Source organism: Desmodus rotundus, chromosome 4 (genome assembly GCF_022682495.2).
Source record: "Desmodus rotundus isolate HL8 chromosome 4, HLdesRot8A.1, whole genome shotgun sequence".
Classification (NCBI taxonomy): Eukaryota; Metazoa; Chordata; class Mammalia; order Chiroptera; family Phyllostomidae; genus Desmodus; species Desmodus rotundus.
In genome coordinates, this window is record NC_071390.1 from 25,682,346 (window position 1) to 25,702,824 (window position 20,479).

Here is a 20,479-nt window from a genome sequence, read left to right on the forward strand (position 1 = left end):
CCCCCATTCTCCCTCCTCCCACTCCCTCACTGATAACCCTCCATGTGATCTCCATTTCTGTAGATCTGTTCCTGTTCTAGTTGTTTGCTTAGTTTGTTTTTGTTTTTTTAGGTTCGGTTGTTGATAGTTGTGAGTTTGTTGTCATTCTACTGTTCATATTTTTGATCTTCTTTTTCTTAGATAAGTCCCTTTAACATTTCATATAATAAGGGCTTGGTGATGATGAACTCCTTTAACTTGACCTTATCTGGGAAGCACTTTATCTGCCCTTCCATTCTAAATGATAGCTTTGCTGGATAGAGTAATCTTGGATGTAGGTCCTTGCCTTTCAGGACTTTGAATACTTCTTTCCAGTACCTTCTTGCCTATAAGGTTTCTTTTGAGAAATCAGCTGACAGTCTTATGGTAACTCCTTTGTAGGTAACTGTCTCCTTTTCTCTTGCTGCTTTTAAAATTCTCTCCTTATCTTTAATCTTGGGTAATGTAATTATGATGTACCTTGGTGTGTGCTTCCTTGAGTCCAACTTCTTTGGGACTCTCTGAGCTTCCTAGATGTCCTGGAAGTCTATTTCCTTTGTCAGATATGGGAAGTTCTCCTTCATTATTTGTTCAAATAAGTTTTCAATTTCTTGCTTTACCTCTTCTCCTTCTGGCACCCCTATGATTCAGATGTTGGAATGTTTAAAGATGTCCTGGAGGTTCCTAAGCCTCTCCTCATTTTTTTGAACTCTTCTTTCTTCATTCTGTTCTGCTTGAATGTTTATTTCTTCCTTCTGGTCAAAACTGTTGATTTGAATCCTGGTTTCCTTCCCATCACTGTTGGTTCCCTGTACATTTTCCTTTATTTCACTTTCCATAGCCTTCACATTTTCCTCTATTTTGCAACCATACTCAACCATTTCTGTAAGCATCCTGATTACCAGTGTTTTGAACCCCGCATCTGATAGGTTGGCTATCTCTTCGTTGCTTAGTTGTATTATTTCTGGAGCTTTGATCTGTTCTTTCACTTCGGCCATATTTTTTGTCTCAGTATGCCTGTTACGTTGTAAGAGCCTTAGGTGTTCACCAGGTCAGGGCAACCCACATTGCTGCATTGTGGCACTGTATGTAGGGGAGGGGTCCGAGTGGGAAAAATGCCACTTGCTCAGCCCTCAGCTGGCTTTCAGTCACTTCCCCCACTGCCCAGAAATAAATTGGGCCCTTCTGGTGCTGATTCCTGGGTAGGAGGGTTTGTGTATGTTCTAGGACCCTGTGGATCTCTCCAACAAACTCTCCTGTGAGGCTGGGAGTTCCTCCCACTGCCACAACCCCCACAGGATTTTTTCAGTCAGAGGTTTGATGTTTTATTTCCCCACACTGGAACCCTGGGTTGCACAGTCTGTCTTGTGCTCCCCAGTTGTTCCTCCCAGTTTATCTGCATGCAAATGTGGGACCATTTGGTCCACCAGCTACAGCCTTGCCCTGAGTCCTCTCCCCACCTGCTGCCCGTCTCCGCCCCTCCTACCAGTCTAGATGAATGTTTCTTAGTTTCTTCTTTAATTCCTTGGTTATCAAACTTCCATACAGTTCTATTTTCTCACAGTTCTGGTTATTTTTTGTTTTTAAATTTGGTGTTGTCCTTTTGGTTGTGCGAGGAGGCAGAGTGTATGCCTCCATCTTGGCCGGAAGAACCCCACCCCGTATTTTTAGTACTCTTTGAGGCCTTCTTTTGTTTTCTGTGTTTGGAATAGCTGGTCCTGTCAGATGATGTGGCATGAGGTACACGTTTTCCCCTGCTATACATTCTGAGAGAGCAGAGGCCTGTCTCCACTTCCTCCCCTCTCCCACAACCCCTCACACAGTGCTTTAGAGACACCACATCCTCAATAATTCTTGGTAGTTGATATTTACTTCAGTGTTTACTTATGTGTGCTTTATGTCACAAATTAAAATAATATATACTGGGGGCAGATCCAACCAACATTTACAGAGTATCCTCTTTAAGTCCATTAGGAATTGCAGACTTATAAACGTAGGTTCTTAATAAAATATTTATTCAGTTCAACTTAACTCAATAAATAGGCTTTGTCTCACTGAGCAGTAACATCCACGTGGGCGAGCAGGGCCTGAGAGGAGGCAGCCAGGATACGCTGAGGGGAGCTGGCTTAGCTTCCAGCCTCTCCCCCTCCAGGCTTGCTCTCTATCTCAGTGGTGAAGCTGTCTCTTATCTTTTTCCCTGACAGTGATTGCCTGGCTTCTATCTTCAGGGAGGGAGGGGGAGAATTGGGTTCCTGGACAAGGCCCTCTGGGTCCCTTCTGTGACCTCGGAAATGAAATCAGGACAGTAGCTCGCCACTTGTCACAATTTGTCTGTTTGTGCAATGGGCAAAGGCCCTCAGAACTCAGAGATGAATGAATGAGTGCCCTCGAATGTGAAGTTAGGTGTAGGTACCAGTGTTTGTGTGACTATGAATGAGCAATGTCATCAGGTGTCTATCAGGAGTGGTGGGTCTGTGCCTCCGTTTCTAGGCACCTTTGGTGTGCACATATCTGCCAGTGTGAGCTCTTGGCTCTGTCCCCTAGGAATGCTCGTGTGGCTCTCACTGAGCCCATAGAAACCAGGGGCTCTGGGTTGGTCCCATGGGGAAAGGAGAAGGTCACTTAGAAATGTTACTATTATTGACTACATTCCTTATACTGTACTTTACATCCCCTTGACTGTTTTGTAACTACCAATTGGTACTTCTCAATCCCCTCACCTTTTTCACCTAGTCTCCCAACCTCCCTCCTCCCTGGCGACCATCAGTCCATTCTCTGTATCTATGATGAAGTCCCTAATTCACATCCTAGTTCTGAGCCCATAAGCAGACATTTTTAAAAATGTTTCATCACCTTCACCTACAGGTTGGCCCCAATAGCTTCAATGTAGCTATCTATATATGCTTAACTGAAAGTAACAAAAAAAATGTGCATATATTTCTAACCCTGTCAAAAAAGCCAGCCTCACCATGACCATCAGCCCCAGATTCAGGACTTGGAGACTAATCTGTGTATACGTTTGTACAGGTCGAAACAGCGGGGCCTGGGACTGTAAGTCATCTTTACCTGCTGTGCCATCCCCACTGCCCAGGGCCGGGTGAGTACCTGTTGCAGAGAAGCAGTTCTGTGAGACTGGAGTGGATGTTCTCCACCATTGCTCTGAGCAGGGCTTGCCGGGAACCACAAAAGAGTCTTGCCTGAGAATCAGAGGGGAGGGTGCCTTTCCTCTGTTTCCATACAGGAGAGCACACCTGCCCAAGCTCAGATGCAGGGGCACTCACATTACAATAGGTGTGTCCCCGAAACCCTACTGCCCTGTTGTTTTCCTCCACCCCCACAGCATCCTCCAAGTTCTACTCGGGGTGCCTCTGCTGAAATAAGAATCTAATAGTCTGTCCTCCCATAAACTTTTAATTAAATCTGGAGTTGTTTGACCTACAATATTCCACAAGACAGAAGCTGCAGCACCCAAATAATCTTGAGGCCCACGTGGAGGTTGCATCTTTACTTCTATTCCTCATCTTCTCTTTCAAGTTCTTAATGATCTCTAAACAAACATGTAGTTCACACAGCATACCCAGGGGTGTTCAATCAAAACAACACTACCCAGGTTCCTTTTAAAAGTGAGGTGAGAAAATCACTTCTAATGAACCACAAGGGTTTTTGTAAACTGTCAGGTGAGGATTGTAACATGCTAATATTACAGTGACCCCACAACTTTATGTTGGCTCCATAGGCTGTTATAAAGGCCCATTAAAACAGGTCTCAGCTGGCCTGCATTCTGTCTCCATGGAAAGCAAAACAATTCTTAATTTCAGGGTGTTTGTTAACCAAAACTCTGCACATTTCCCACTTTGGACAAGTTACTGAATTTTTTTAGCCTCGTGTCCTAATCTCTAAAATGTAATAATATCAATTGAAAAATGTTACTGTGAAGTTTAAATAACATGTGAAGAACCTAATTCTGTGCCAGGCATCATAGAGGCACTCGGGAATTGCTAGGGTTCTTCCCCCATGCTTCCAGCGCTCAGCCAAAAACAAAGCAAGAGAGATAGACCGTATTTAAAATAAACACAGCAAAGAAGCATTAAACCTTAGAAATATTAGATTCCAATCTCTACTGGAAGTAAAACAAACCAGAATTAACATTCTCAGCTAAGGCGAGCACCTTCAGGACCACAAATCACAGTGATTTTCAAGCTCGTGTTGGTCTTAGCTTTCTCTCCTCGGAATGAAATCCTAGGCTGAAGTCTAGCAGCATAGTCCCCTAGAAGCAGATGGGACTGGCATGAGGAAGTACCGGCTGCAACCTTACCTGCATGGCTACCCACATATCTCCCGTCTCCATCTCCAGGCAGCCGCCTGGGGTGCTGTTGGAGGAGGGAGGGCTCTGTATACACGCGGAAAACCCTGATTCTGGTCCTCATTTTACAGATGAGGAAACTAAACCTCCAACTGGCCTCACAGCTGAGAGAAAGAGGCCTGAGGTCACAGAGTAATTAATAGCAGAACTGGAACAAGAGCTCAGTTATGCCAACTCCCTGGCAACTGGCAATTTGTTTATCCCCAGTGAACCTCTTTGCCATCTGCCAGTGGACTCCGTCTGAGGTGGGGGAGGTCACAACTAAATCCCACTTCCTCCCTCTCCACCCTTCCAGGATAGTCTTTCTACACACTCCTATCACTTTCATTGCTCCAGTTGAAACTTGAGACTAAAATGATAAGCAGATGGCTCTACTTTATCTTTTTGTGTTTTAACAAAACCAATGTTTTTTATCCCCCAGGAAAAAGCCAGCTACACCACTGAAGACAGTAAGTTAATTTTGCAGTTAAACACGCTTCCTTTTCCCACACTGTTGATTCTTATCCACTTATTTAAAGTTGACTGTGCTTCCAGCGCAGGTGAATACAGCAATCTTAGCAACTGAAGGTGTTGCCTGGACAGTCCAAGAAAAACCTGGAGTCCTCAGTTAGCCCAAGAAAATGCTTCCCGGGAGGAGTTCATCCTCCTTAGACCCTGGCAGCTTCCCCGAGAGGCAGCGACAGATAAGCCGCCAGGCTCTCTGCCTCCCATGAGATCTGCCTTCCCCTCCAGGATCCCCCGTGTCCACTTCCCAACCCTGTGGCTGGGGACCTGGCCATTGCATATCGGGCACATACAGGCCTGGCTAAACTCAGATTCTGTCCAGAACGGGGGAAACCTGGACCAGCACACTATTCAAGGAAGCCTACCATGACCCGGTATCTACTCTGTAGACTGACATTTATAATCACCCAGCAAACCCTGAGACAGTGGGGCCCTGAGATGAAAGCCATATCTCAGGTTCCTACTGTGCAAGTGCTACTGCCTGGAAATTGCTGGGGGTCATGGTATCCATCAGCCCTACAGACAGAGCAGGGAGGTCTCAGCACCAAGGGGACATTGCTCCTCCTTTGAGACACATCCAGTCAGTCGTCACTTAAAGCAAAGGTCATACTGGAGACCACGTGTTTCTAATTGTTGTTCTTGTGATTGAAAGAACAACTGTGCATCAGAGAAATGTTCTCCCCAAATATTTACTTTAATGATATTGCTTTGACTTTTATTTCCACATTGAACTGTATTGAATATCTTTGCTTTTTTTTTTAAATAGATGCCACTTGCCTCTCAACAGAATGCCTCAAGTGTTTGCGAAGGTAAATCTCTATTATTTTAAAGGAGGAGCATGTCCTCTAAAAGTTATTTTAATTAAGGATTTGTATATAAATGTCTTTCTAAATTCTTTCATTATTTAAAAGCTAACCATAAATATGAACTCAGTCTTCTAAACAAAATGGATTTCCCATTGCAGTGAGTAGTGAGTAGCAAAGCTGGTCAGTACCTGAGCTTACCTGGGCAGCATCTTTTGCGGGGGGCGGTTACAGTCTGCACACCCCAAACCTGTCTGTTTGCAGACAGGACTTCCTTGCCAGAAACAGCCTTCCATTAGGTATGAAGACTAATTCAGAGCCATTCATGCACCTTAGACTAATTGTTTAGTTCAGGAATGAAACTTTTAAAACCTTGTTTATTTGAACCAGTTCTTTTGCTAAGTTTTCAAAATAATATTTTCAGAGTTCAAATGTCTGTCTTAGTGTATTTTCAAATGCTTTCCTTCCTTTGTTTTATCATAACCCTAAAACCTTATGTACACTTTTTATTAGAACATTTTTATTTTAAAACTATTCATATTTGAAAAATCCTGGGGGAGTGGGACAGAAAGCAGTAAGAACCGTCCATAATCTCAACACTTAAAATAGCATGTAAAAGTTAAACTTCTGTATCTATCTGATTCCACACTTGAAGATACCTAATGCTAAAAGCTTAGTGATTGTTTCCTCATTTCCTGAGTTAATATGAGCAGATACAGAAAGTGTTCTTTCTGGTTCCTCTGACGATGGATGGTGGACATTTTCTGAGTGTCCACTACAACTCACCTGTCTGCTTTACTTGCTCCAATCATTAACTCCTTCAATATGTTTTTATATCAGTTCCCACATCTTTTTTTCCCCCAGGGCTATTTCTGAGCATCACTTCCTTACTATGGTCTTGCTTTCTTCTGTCTTTCCTTTGAGGCTTCTGCCCTGCTGGCCTTCCATTCCTTGCTGTCCTCAAGCCTGTTGAGCAGGAGCTTGGAGTCACAGTGGAGCCATAGGGTGGGCCTCTGCGAGAAGTTAGTACAACGCTGTGCAAATTTCATGGCTTCAGGAGCTTCAGAAAACCAGCCAAGAAGGGGCTCATGGCATGCTCTGTGTGGCTCAGATGTCCTCATTCCCGAAGGGCTCCCAGTGCAGGGCTCCCAGCGTGGCATGCCATCCAAACCCAAAATAGGGAGCGGCCTTTTCCCATCTAGGAAGGAAGCCTCCAGGATGAACAGGGCCAAGCAGACGTGGTCAAAGCTAATTGGCTATGGGGACCTAATGTGCTCATTGTTCCTCCTCCTGAAACTACCAAGTAGTTAAGTTGTGAATGAAACCTCTCCCATGGCAGCTCAAAGCAACGTGCCACAAGCTTGAAGCATGATCTTTAGAGGTTCAGGGATTCTGAATTTCAGTGCACCACATAAAAACCCTAAGTCCATCTTACCACTTATTTGAATCTTTGAGTTCTTACTCCTTTTACTCCTGTGGGTCCCTATGTCAGGAGATTAACAACTCTCAACCTTTTTCCCATGCAAGAGATACACCATGGACATACCCCAACTTTAACACACCCTAGACCAAATTTGAGGGAGGATAAAGCATTAAATAATTTATAATTACACCTATTAATGGTTCAGGAGGTAAGTTCATGATGGATTTCAACATAAATTCTTACATTGCAGGCTGTGCCCATTGCCCTGTGTACTTGTTATAACTCCTCCTCTTCCTCTCCCCCTCAGGAAAACACAGTGATATGCAAGAGAGGTTAACATTGTTAGAGAGATAACCTCAATTAATTTTTCAAAAAGAGTAGATCATTCATGAAATGTCATATCTTACCATTTATCAGTAAGAAATTTCTTACAGTCACATCTGATGACTAATGAAAACACACCAAGGGTGTGGGACCACCTGTGGGGAGGCCACATAGAAACCAGGAGGTGGGTGGCTAAAACCTGCTCCTGTTCAGGATCCCACCTGCACGCACACACTTAAAGGTCCAGATCCCAGGGGTTCAGTTCCCCCCACCCCATGCACCTTGCTCAGGGATGAAAGCAGAGGCAGTAGAGTATGCCTGTGACACCGGGGGTGGGAGTGCTGGGCCTAATGCACAAACACATCACCAGACCGACAGGTGCACAAACGGATGACATCCTGGGGAGAGATATGTTCCTAGGAAGACAGCCAACTAAACGCAGTGCTTCTCAGTTGATATTGCTAGGTTTTGGCATGGGGACAGACATTTCACTCTATTTCTAATATGAGAATTCTCTTGATACAGAAAAGCCTATACCTGCTGAACGCCACCGAGGATCTAGTCACAGACAAGAAGCTGTGCCATCACCAGCATTTCCTCTTGCCCAGAAGTAAGAACCCTTCCCGTGGAAAACTAGTTTTCTCTTGTTGCTGCAGGCATTATGCCTGTGTTGTCAACCACGCAGTGACATCGGCTTGGGGTGCTTGGTAAAAATCTGCTATTCCATTGCTTTGCAATTAAGTTTGCAAGGGTGTTAAGTTTTTAAGTAGGTAACAACTTTAAAAGAATGGCTTAGAATCTCAAGAAACCTAATATTCAGGTTAACTATTGGACTTAACTAAAATGGAACACCTTAGTCAAGGCTCCTCCTTTTTCAAAAGCAAAGGGAATACTTTTTCTTATCTCGAGGGGTTGGTGCCTCTCCTACCTTTAGATCTGGTTCACTGGCCATTGCTGTTCATTCCTTTGTGATGTGCCTGTTCACAGAGTCTTCACTGAAAACAGAGAGTCAAACTTACTCATCTTGGGCTTTGCCTTCTAATTAATCTGAAATTCTTTTTTTCAGACAAGTCCATCAAAAACCCGTACCTCTGCCAAGTAAGTACAAAGGAGTCATGAAGAAGGTTATCAGGCAGTAGTGGCGAAGGCTGGATCTTCCTGTATGAGTCACCTGGGTTCCAGCAGAACTTGTCACTTCCAGCTGGAGGACCTTGGTATCCTCTGTAGCTTCATCTGTAAAATGGGGCCAAGAATATTTTTCATAGAATTGTTTTGAAAAGTAGATAGATTTGAAATCATTTTTATGTTTTTGTTTTTAGTACTGACTGAATATTTTACTGGTCATACTGGTCATATTTTACTTATCTGATTTTTACAAAACCAATACAACTGTTTTCAAAAGTAAAACAACCTATGTAAAGTACCTGGTATAGTGCTTGGTCCTCAGTAAGGAAGATCCTCAGTAAGTGACAGCTCCTCCAATTAAATCTGAAATACATTTTAATGAGCATAAAATAGATCTACCAAAGGTACTCTGGAAGGATTTGGAAAATATCTGGGTAATTTTCCCAAGGCAAACATTACCTCGCCCTCAAAATATGTGAATCAGATAAGTTATACCTGCAGAACGTAACTGCCCAAAACTTGATTTGCTTTCTATTTAATGTAGGGGGGAAAATGAAAAAATAAAACAAAACAAACCCTACTTTACCTGGGTAATTTGGGAAATGTGTCAAAATAATCAAGACTCAATAAATATAAATACAGAGAATAATATTTTTATTATATGTAACAAAATAATTTGTTTATACTGAACATAAATCAGTTTTTTAGGTTTTAATTAGATTTTTCATTCTTTGTAAATAAATGGAACATACTAAATACAATTTTTTTTAAAGATTCTGAACACAATGTGAAAGTGGTTTGGCTAATAATGTTTCACTATGTAAAGCTTTTTCATACCTTTCATTATTTTCAACCCAAAGTCATTTTTTCAATTGATAAATTCGCGTTAACCATCTGCCCTGTGCCAGGGGCTCTTCTAGATACAGGGAATGGAAGCAGTGAATAAAACAGAGCCCTTGCCCTTCTGGAGCTTCAATTTTACTGGAGGAGACAGGCGGAAAACATAAACAACCAGATGAATCACATAATATCAAGTAAATGCTGAAGCGCTATGAAGCAAGGGAGCAGAGGGTCAGGTCGCAGAGACGGCAGTTCCAGATGAGGCAGCCGGGAAGGCCTCATCTGTAAAATGGAGTCTAACAGCTCCTCCCACAACGGGCTGATGTGAGGAAAGAATGAGTGAAGACGTGGAAAACAGACCAGGGCTGGCACGAATTCATAGCTCAGAAAATGTCAGCCTTGAACTCCCCCAAGTGCCCAAGCTGCAGAAACCACCAACCATCCTGTACTGTGTGTCCTAGGAGAGCCTACCCACTCCCCGTCTTCTGCTTCTCCCCACACCCCTGGAATACGCCCTTCCTTCAGACCCAAGGTGGCTGGGCCCGCCAAGCCCTCACCGCTCCTCCCTGTTACTTTGAACATCTTGCTGTCTCCTGTGAACTCCCAGGACACGTTCATTTGAAGCACTTAGTTTATCTAAACCTGGTTCTCCCGCGGATCTTGCCTTTTAATAAAGGACGACTCTGATGGCTCTAGGCAAAACCTTAGAGTCACCCTTGACTTCCTCGCTTGCTTTCTTCAATTACCTTCCAGCTATTTCTTCAAAATATACCTGGAATCCAACAACTCTCCCTGCTTCCATTGATACCATTTCTTTCCTAGCCACATCATCTCCTGCCGGGGCTTGCAGAACACTGAATTGGCCTCTCCTCTCTGCTCTTATCCACTTTATCTATTTCCAACCCTGCAGCTAGACTGGCCTGGTTAAAAGCAAGCAGATCACATTACTATTCTGGCCAAACCCTCCAAAATCTTCCCATACCATGCTTGTTAAAGCTCAAGTCATGTCAAGGGGGTCACCAGGTCCTGCAAATCCGGTTCCTTCATCACTTCCTGTCTGACGTGACCCCTCACGGCTCTCTCCTTTCCTCACTGCACTCCAGGCACAGTGGCCCCTCTCTAGTCCTCAGATATGCCAGGCCTTGCACTCACTGCTCCTTCTACCCAGAAGGTTCTTCCCTTGCCTCCTCCCTCTCCATTTGCAGATCTTACCCGAATGTCTCCTCAGTGAGGCCTTCTTCCCCTGACCAGTGTGTTTAAATGTACTACTTGCCTGAGGCCATCTCCAACCCCTTTCCCTGCTTATTTTCCTCCAGAGCACTTATGACTCTAGTATTGTACATACATTTACTTATGTAGTTATTGCCTATCTCACTCCATTAAAATTTAAGCTCCAGGAGGGCAGAGCATTTTGCTGTTTTGTTGACTTGTATATTCCCAATGCCTTGATCCATGGCAGGCACATAATCATGAATGAATGAATAAATGAATTCATGAATGAATGAATGAATGAACAAATGAAAGCAGCTAAGTCATTTCTCTATTTCATGTGTCATCACACTTAGACCGAGTTTATGCCTAAGGCAGCAATTCTCAAACATTTGGTCTTGGGAGCATTTAACACTCTTAAAATCAGACCCAAAAAACTTCAGTTTATGTATTTCTATTGATATTGGATGTATTCATTAAAACAGACATTTAAGACATTAATCCATTGCATTTAATATTTTATTAAACTCATTACATGTTAACATAAATAACATATTTTTATGAAAAATAGCTATATCTTCCAAACAAAAACAATTAGTGGGAAGAGTGATACTGCTTTACATTTTTTAAATCCCTATAATGCCTGGAATAACAGAGACAACTAGATTCTCCTGTCTGATTCTACAGCCAATCTGTTGCAATACACTTTTCTGGTTGAAGTATATGAAGAAAACTGGGCTTCACAGAGATATGTATCTGGAAAAAATCCCCTGAAAGGATCTTGGGAATTCCAGGCATCCTCAGACAATGCTTTGGGAACCATTGCTTTTAAGGATTTTTTTAGCGTGGGTGTGTGTGACTTTTCAGTGTGCGTGTGTCCCCTGCAGCACTACTATAGTGTTGCAGTGTAGGCATAGTAACTGCTCAACAAATAATGAAGATCCATCACTTTTCAAATCCCTTTCAGGGTTTCCAGAAGGGGGCAGCCCAACTGTGGATGTTCCATTACCCAGCTTTTCGTCTAATTCCAGTGCGTCAGAACAGGTATGAAATGAACTCTGGTTGTTACCAGTAAACTGCAGGAAAGGGCATGTCTTCTTTCAAGAGAGAGTTTGGAGTGAAGCTTGAGAACAGACTATATTTTAAGTTGGCTTGTGAGTTGTCATTTGCTGATGGGTACAGAACACCTTTCTGTTTCAGTTATTAAGACCTTTCTTCATTTGTTCCAATCTGTATTCTAGATGCCCTAAATAACAATTTGTGGTTCTTCAAAACTTCAAAAAGAAGTGTGTTGCTTTTGATTGTTCTTCCCCTCACATAGCTTCTCTTAAAACTATGTACTTTTCCCAGAATAGACCTGTGGAGGCATATGATATTAAAACACACAAAACAGCACAGCCTATAAAAAGAGTGAGGACTCTCTGTGCCCTTGGACATGTCTCTCTGGGCTTTCTCTAGTATAAATTAGGGATTACAGCATTATCCTTCTTGCCTTCAAAGTAGTTACAAGAATCATATAAGATAACATTTGTAAAAACACTTTGGAAATTATAAAGCACCCCACAAAGCAAAAACACAAAAACAGAAACAATAAGATCAGAAAGGAAAGGGAGATTATAACTTATTTAGGAGAAAGGATTAAGTGGTTCAGGAATCTAGCAGGGTTTAGTTCTTATGTCCAATTACTAAGGTTAGAAACTAAGGCCAAATGGGAAAAAGTCAATTACATAACCCTGTAATTGACCAAAGGAAGCATCAACTCTTTACAAATTAGTGGTCCACATGGAGTTAGGCCTGTCTTGGTAATGCAAAATGGAACTCTGTTTTTCATGTACAGAAGGTACAATATCACTGAAGGACCATGTCATGCTTAAGAATTCCCTCTATTTCACAGGAAGCTGATGTTCACTGTAAGCCATGGTATGCTGGTGCCTGTGACCGAAAGTCTGCTGAAGAAGCATTATACAGATCAAACAAGGTATGGCCATTTTTAAATCTCATATCCTGTCCTCAGCCTGTAATAGGCACTGTTGTCACCCTATTAATTATATGCTAATTAAGTAACTGCAATAATTATGGATGCAGGGATCTTTTTTCTTGACTTGCTCAGGAGGAATTGCCATCCCCTCCTCTCTTTCAAGCATTTTCGTCTTTGTTCCTCCATCTCATCTCTACTTGCCCTTCCATCTCCACAAGGATTCATAGGCTCCAGGGGGCAATCCCAGACAGGCATGGTGTTACATGAGATCCACTGAGGACTGCAAAGTAACAGGCTATTTTGGATCAATGCATGGGATAAAACGCTGAGGTCGAGATGGAACAAAGGACATGGAAGGAGATTTTAGAAGCATCCAAGCCCAATCATGTAGGAACAGTAGGGACAGTTTGGACAATCCGAGATTAAAGTACCACTTTTTCTTTCTCTTTTCCTATCCCATTTTTTTCACTTGCACCCTACTTTGTCAGCATATGTAATATTTGCATACTATTTTTGCCACCCTCATTTTAAACCTAACTCTACAATTAAACATATTACATACTTTCCATCATTCCCTTTGCTGGCTTCCCCAGTTATCTCCTTTTGTTTGATGAAGCTTACCTTGTGCTAGATTCCCAGGGAGAACTGTGTTTCCATTATCCCCTGAGTTCTTGCACATTCAAAACTTTTTTCATAGCCCTATACCTGGAGAAAATCTTGGCTGGATATAAAATCTCTGGTTTGAGGTTTTAAGAGTGTTGCTCCACTGGATTGCCTTGTTCTACCTAATACTATTTTCTTGCCATTACACGTAATCTAATATTTTATTCTAAAACTGCAGACTTTTTGTTTTTAAAGTTTAACAGTTTTACCAGAACTTGTCTCTGAGTTGATTTCCAGGTCAATTTTTTCAGATAGATGGAAGCCTTTCAACAAATAGATTTGTTTTCTCCTATTTCCAAAACGTTTTCTTAAATTATGGTCTTAAAGAGTCGTTCTGTTTCATTGTTTTGTTTTGTTTTGTTTTTCCCAAGGACTCAAATTGCATGCATTTTGGACCTTTTGTCTTCCTTTCATTCTAACCAATTTGACTCTGTTGTACTTTTTTAAAAATCTTCCCCCACCCCTCTCTGTCTTGGTGGTTTCTGTGCCTTCCTTCAGATATTTATTAAATCTTCATTTGAAATAAGTTTGTCTTTCTTTTTATTTTCTTTGCAGAAAGCTTGACCAACTGTTGTTGCATTTCTCTTCCTGCTTTTTGTCCATTTTTAGTCCATAATTTTTGAATTAAGGATTCTAGAATGTTTTATAAAATATTTAACTAAATTTGGAATCTTGTGTTTCAGTTTCTATCTGCTTCAATATAAATTTTTGGAGAAAGAATTTTCAACAGCTGAAATATTTTTATTCCCAACTTCTACTTTCTTTTTTTTTAATGTTATTTATTTAATTGTTCTTTGTTAATTATTTTATTGTTGTTCAATTACAGTTGTCTGCATTTTCTCCCCCTCTCCCCCCGACCCCAGCCAAACCCACCTCCCTCCCCTGCTTCCACCCTCCCCCTTGATTTTGTTCATGTGTCCTTTATAGTAGTTCCTGAAAACCCTTCTCCCCACTGTCCCCTCCCCCCTCCCTTCTGGCTATTGTTAGATTGTTCTTAACTTCAATGTCTCTGGTTATATTTTGTTTGCTTTTTTCTTCTGTTGATTATGTTCCTGTTAAAGGTGAGATCATATGGTATTTGTTCTACTTTCTTCTTAAAAGTACTTCAGAATGAAATTTGTTTGATCATTTTTTTTAATTCACAGGCAACTTGTGGACATGGTTCCTTGTTAAAGAGTATCCTCTAGGTTTCATCTTAATGTGCCCCTTCGCACATTCTAAATCCTATAAACATAGTATCTTACTTAGTGCATCAAAAAGTACATTGAGTGCTGGCTGGTGTGGCTCAGGTTGCAGGTTCAATTCCTGATCCCGGTGTGTACGAGAGGCAACTGATCAATGGTGCATCGATGTTTCTCTCTCTCCTTCCCTCTATCCCTTCTTCTCTCTCTAAAAGCAATGAAAAAATGTCCTTGGGTGAGGATAAAAAAAAAGTGCATTGATCTCACTCAGGATTTTCTGTAAGTATATATAAACATATGTAAATATAAAATATAAGTTCATATTTTGTATAAGTATGTAGTTTACTGAAGTATTTTCTTGGAAAATAATAAAACAGACTTACCAATAATAAAATCATATAGCTAAATAATTATATTTTAAACATAGGTATTTCATAAACTAGTGTCAACATGTAGAATATAAGTAATACTAACCATAATTATGCCTTTTGTTTAATAAACAGGATGGATCATTCCTTATTCGGAAAAGCTCTGGCCATGATTCCAAACAGCCATATACATTAGTTGTATTTTTTAATAAGCGAGTTTATAATGTCCCTGTGCGATTTATTGAAGCAACAAAACAGTATGCTTTGGGCAGAAAGAAAAATGGTGAAGAGGTCAGTAATTTCCCTTTTAATCCAGCTCTATAACTATGTAGTGAGCACAATGGCATCATACCGTATTAGAAGCTAGAGATGAGGAGAAGGGATACAAGAGTACTCTCCCACATGCACACATGTTATAAGCAGATAAAGTACTATGTGTGGGGAGTATATCCTCTGAGAGAACAGGAAGGAGGAAAGACTGGCATGATGTAAAGGTTATACTTGAGTCCTTTTACCCTGCTACTTAGTGGGGTCAGTCTCATTCAGTACTTTAGTCCAAGGGATCATAAAAATCAGGGTTAAAATGTCAAGTGATATTAATATTATAAACATCAAGGTCAGTGTCCAGAGCTCCTAAGTCAAGAACTAGGATCTCAACTCAGATTCCAAGGTGGATGACCAGGGAAGGAGCAGAAGAGACTCAGTAACCTGTGTTAAAACATTAGACTATACCCTTGGGCCAGAATAATCTTTTGGGCTCGCAGCAAGAAAAAAGCATTAGGTCAGTAGGTCTACTTAATACAGGAGGTCTTGAATACTAACCAAACATGAACTTCAACTCCTCTTTAATCTTGGCCAAACTCAATGCTTACCATGGCTCTGTTTAGCCAGTTTGTTCCTATAAGTGAGCCCTGAAATAGGGAGTGGAATAACCCATGAGTGGTCAGAAAGGGAGTGAAACTTGTTCTGGTCCTGAATGATGGGTTGAATTATAGGTAGAACGAAAGTTAAAATGGATGAGAAGAAAAGTGGAAAGAGCAACCTAAGCAGAAAAAATAGCATTTTAAAAGTTCAAAATATTTATTTTCAATATTCTTTCAGAAAGAACTACATCCATTCCAAACTCAGCACTTTGTTAGGTAGTGAATCGTTAGAAAGTGTCATAATTTCTGAAGCATTTGTCTTCTCCACTAGATGAGGCCAGGAACAGGCTATGCCTTGCTCACCTCTCTGTTTCTAGAACCATAGCGCAATTGCTGGCTTCAGTGGGTGGTTGACAAGTATTTATTATTAAATGGATGGATTTGTTGGTTGAATGATTACAGGCAGGAGAATAGCATTTGTAAAATGAACTGATAAGGTCTTATGTCAATTAGTGTACTCTTTATTTTGCTTTTTTAAACATGTAGTAAAAACACATATAATAAAATTTACCATATTAACTATTTCAAGTGTATAGTCTACTAGTGTTACATATATTTACAATATTGTGAAACAGATCTCCAGAACTTTTTATTTTGCACACCTGAAGCTCTATTGAACAACTCCCCTTTCCCATTCCACATAGTGACTAGCAACCACCACTTTACTTTTTATTTCTATGAATCTGACTACTTTGGATACCTCTTGTAAGTGGGATCACATAATACAAAGTTTGTTCTTTTGTGACTGCCTAATTTCACATGGCGTAATATCCTCAAGTTTCACCCATGTTGTAGCATGACAAGATTTCTTTCCTTTTTGAGGCTACCTAGTATTCCAATGTGTTAGACACCACATTCTGCTTATCCATTCATCTGTTGATGAACATTTGGGTTGCTTCCACCTCTTGGCTGTTGTAAATAGTGCTGCTATGAACATGGGTGTGCAGATATCTCTTCAAGACTCTGCTTTCAATTCTTCTGGATGTATACCCAGAAGTGGGATTCCTAAATCATATGGTAGTTCTATTTTTAATTTTGGAAAGAACCTCCATGTTGTTTACCAAAGTGATTGTATCATTTGATAATCCTACCAACAGTGCAGAATGGATCCAACTTTCCCACATCCCTGCCAACACTTGGTATTTTGGGAGTTTTTAATAGTAACTCTCCTAATGGGTGATTTCATCAAGGTTTTGATTTCCATTTCTCTGATGGTTAGTGATGTTGGGCAGCCTTTCCTGTTTGTTGGACATTTGTATATCACCTTTGAAGAAGTGTCTACTCAAGTCCTTTTCCAATTTTTAAATCAGGTTATTTGATCTTTTGTCGTTGAGTTGTAGTAGTTCCTCATTATTCTGGATATTAATCCCTTATCAGATATATGACTTACAAATATTTCCCCCTTTCCATAGGTTACCTTTCACTTTGTTGATTATGACATTTGATGAACAGAAGTTTTTAAGTTTGATGTAGTCTTATCTGTCTACTTTTGTTTTTATTGCCTGTGTTTTTATGTCATGTCCAAGAAATCATTGTGAAATATAATCTCATGAAGATTTTCTCCAATGTTTTCTTCTAGGAGTTTTTATAATTTGGGTTTTATTTTGCTTTTAATTAAGTCTCAGATATTTTAGAAAATGCAGAACTCTTGACTCTAAAACCACAAACACTGATCAAGATTAAACTTGGATTTTAAACTATAGATTTCACTATCATTTAACACCAGTTAAATTTTAACAACAGTCTTCATTCGCACTACAACCTTCATCTGACAAATCTTTTAAAGTAAATGCTCCTAGTAGTAGTAACCAGTGGTCGGAGGTGGTGGTGATCCTAGCAGGACAGAGTGGCTTTGGACGGGTGGTTTCATTCTAAAGCCTCCTCAGGGGTCCCATACTTCTCTACAAGAGGCTTAAGGGTGGGTGAGGGAGCTGTCCTCTTTAGAGGTCCTGAAATTCTGGTAAAGAAGATTCCTCTTGGCCTAAAGGATCTTCATCCCTATCTTACAATGGATAGATTAGAGCTTTACCTCTCTCCCCACATATCCAGCCTATGGACACCAAAATAATTATATTATTATAAAGGCATCTGAAAGTTTTGACAGTGTCCATTAAAACTCTTACTTAAATTATCTGTAATAAAAAGATTATTTCTCCCATTTACTGAACATCTGAATGGAAAATGAAAACTTTAGTTACACGATGTTATTCCTGAGGATATTTTGAAAAGTCTGTCTGTTTTTGTGTTTGGGTGTATATGGGTAGAAAAAGCAACCAACTGATTGTTTAACTTTTTATGTAACTATTTTGGCATAGATACAGTATTGAGTAGTTTTATAGCTCTTATACCTGGTTTGCTTTTTTATTGATCATGAGATTATTTGTTATCAAACAAGTTTGTCCATGTATGAATATCTCAAATACACTGAATCAGTCTAGACAGAAAAAAAAAAAGGAGCACTGAGGGGAAATGCAACTAAGTTAGGCTCAATTTTTCATGTAATTAAATTTAAAAAATAGGCCAAGAGCAATCCCTACTACAAACATTTCAACTCAACCCCCTTCTTCAAACATTAAACCCTCAAACAATACTCAGAAATATTCAGGGACTAGGAAAGAATGAGATGCTTGTTTAAGTGTACCAACTATCTCTTATGTTTCTTGAGTTCAGAACACACTTTTTCCCTTGCAATCCACTTCAGAGAGGTTGTGCTATTTCATTTCTGGTTCTTTAGCCCAAAAATTTAACTTCCAACTGCACTAGTTTAACAACAGACTACGCCAAACAAACTGAATGAATGTCTTTATGCATATCATTGGCAATTGCAAGAGAACCGAATGATTGAAGAGGCAGTAAGAAATAAAAACTGCAGATACTCAAAGGTCCCTATCTCTCACCTCTCCACCCTGATCTAATATTCAGACAGCCAATTATCTAAAAGACAACTAGTATTTCATTTGAAAAAGTTGACCAGTATTCTGAATACTTTATTTAATTCAATATATAGATATTTGGAAGCTATCCAAAGAATTAATATGGCTTTTTAAATTCTTTTATACCAGATATTTGTCTTTATCTAAAAAATTAAAAAACAACAATGTCAAGTGGTAATAATCGCTAGATTTATGGCACTTTTAAAAAAGTGACTTTAAGTGCATTTATTTGATGGTTGAGAGCTGTAGCACTTTTGAATAGTCAATGAGTTTGATTTCATGGTTTGTGTTATGTTTGTTGTACCTTTCATTTAAAATATTGATTATTTTAAGGAAAAAATATGATAACCTTAAAATCTAGAGAGCAGGAATTAATATATGGAAAAATAAATATGTATGTTAAAAGCCTAGCATGAAATTCCATTTTCAATTAGGCACTAATTTACCTCTAAACTTACTGGGCACCAAAGCAAAAATAGAAATATGAAGGTTTATAAAGCTTTCCTTATTTATTCAAAAAAGAAAACAGAAGAATATGAATTTATCTGGGAAATAATTCTTCCCTGACACTAAATTCTAAGGTTAATTTATTACATAAGTCTTTATATCTAAGACTGTGCAACCTAACAATAAATAATGTAGAGAAATTCACTGTATGATAGTTTTACACTTGACACAGTTAAGAGAATATTAAAATATTACTTCATAATTCAATGAAGTAATTTCTCTAAGTACTTATACTAATTGAAGCTGTCAGTTGTGTTTTCAGTCTTTCTGAATATAGGAAAGGCTGAGTTCTGCCCCCATGAAGGTTATAGTCTTGGTTAAGATAGACATTTTTGGGTAGAATGTCAGCTGGGACCTAATAACTGACTAGCTTGAGGAAATAAAAGAAGATGGGGGGATTGAAGCTCAAAGTTAATATAAATGCCAGTGTATAATTCATCTACGTTTTTTTGCTCCAGTACTTTGGAAGTGTTGCTGAAATTATCAAGAATCATCAACATAGTCCCCTGGTTCTTATCGACAGTCAGAATAACACAAAGGATTCCACAAGACTGAAATATGCAGTTAAAGTTTCATAAATTCAAAAAAAAAAAGGAGGTCAACGTCACTGCTCCAGACATTTTGCTCTATCTCTACTTTTAAGAAAAAGTCCCCAAACATCATATTTTGGATTATGGATCATCCAGTAATAAGAGAGAAGACGGAGGCAGCTTTTGAGGTGGTCGCCCGTTTCCTTGTAAGAAGCTCACTTGGACTTGTTCTATTGCCAGACCTGATGAACTGGTCATATCTGGTGAGGAGGAGTTATCATGCTATTAATATTCTCCAAATAAAAGTTTTTATTTAAAAGAAACAAGTGTGTTTTCAGTCATGTAAGTAAATAACACTCTTTTCAAAATAAGAAAATAATAATCTTGGATAAAACAGAGCAGCGGGAAATCTAGGCCACTACACTGCTCACTGGTGCACTAATGTAACTAGGATACCTACTGCCAGTGCTCGGCAATTGTGTCTTGCTTACAATTTTATTTGTAGAAAATAAAATGTAGATACTTTGTGATAGTTATTAAGTACAGGTAATGGAGGGAGGTGTAATGGTTCCAACTACAGGAGATGTGTCTAGAGGTTTTTGCCCATGATTTTGTTGTTAGCTTTGGTTAGTAAAATAATGATACCCTCTCTGATCTGCATGTCTATTAAATGGACACTAAAGTTGAGATGAGGTTCAAAGTAAGATGAGAACAAAACCAGACTAAAAGCCTAGGGCAACAGAACGAGGGTAGGAAAGCAGACTGATGAACACAAAAGATCCCGTTG

General features: G+C 39.9%; 1 protein-coding gene across 5 annotated transcripts in view; it reads left to right on the forward strand.

Moving 5' to 3' along the window:
* BLNK (B cell linker) overlaps window positions 1-20,010 on the forward strand; it is a 76,404-nt gene extending 56,394 nt beyond the window's left edge. For 4 of the 5 annotated variants that reach the window (XM_045197485.3, XM_024563176.4, XM_045197488.2 and 1 more), the window contains 9 exons: window positions 3,046-3,115; window positions 4,803-4,830; window positions 5,652-5,694; window positions 7,961-8,045; window positions 8,502-8,533; window positions 11,577-11,653; window positions 12,504-12,587; window positions 14,935-15,090; window positions 19,621-20,009. In XM_045197485.3, the coding sequence (XP_045053420.1) occupies window positions 3,046-3,115; window positions 4,803-4,830; window positions 5,652-5,694; window positions 7,961-8,045; window positions 8,502-8,533; window positions 11,577-11,653; window positions 12,504-12,587; window positions 14,935-15,090; window positions 19,621-19,740 (695 nt within the window). In that variant the 3' untranslated portion in view covers window positions 19,741-20,009. Of the gene's footprint in view, window positions 1-3,045; window positions 3,116-4,802; window positions 4,831-5,651; window positions 5,695-7,960; window positions 8,046-8,501; window positions 8,534-11,576; window positions 11,654-12,503; window positions 12,588-14,934; window positions 15,091-19,620 lie in introns of all 5 variants that reach the window. The other variant, XM_045197486.3, reaches the window with a different exon arrangement.
* The last annotated feature ends 469 nt before the right edge of the window (window positions 20,011-20,479 follow it).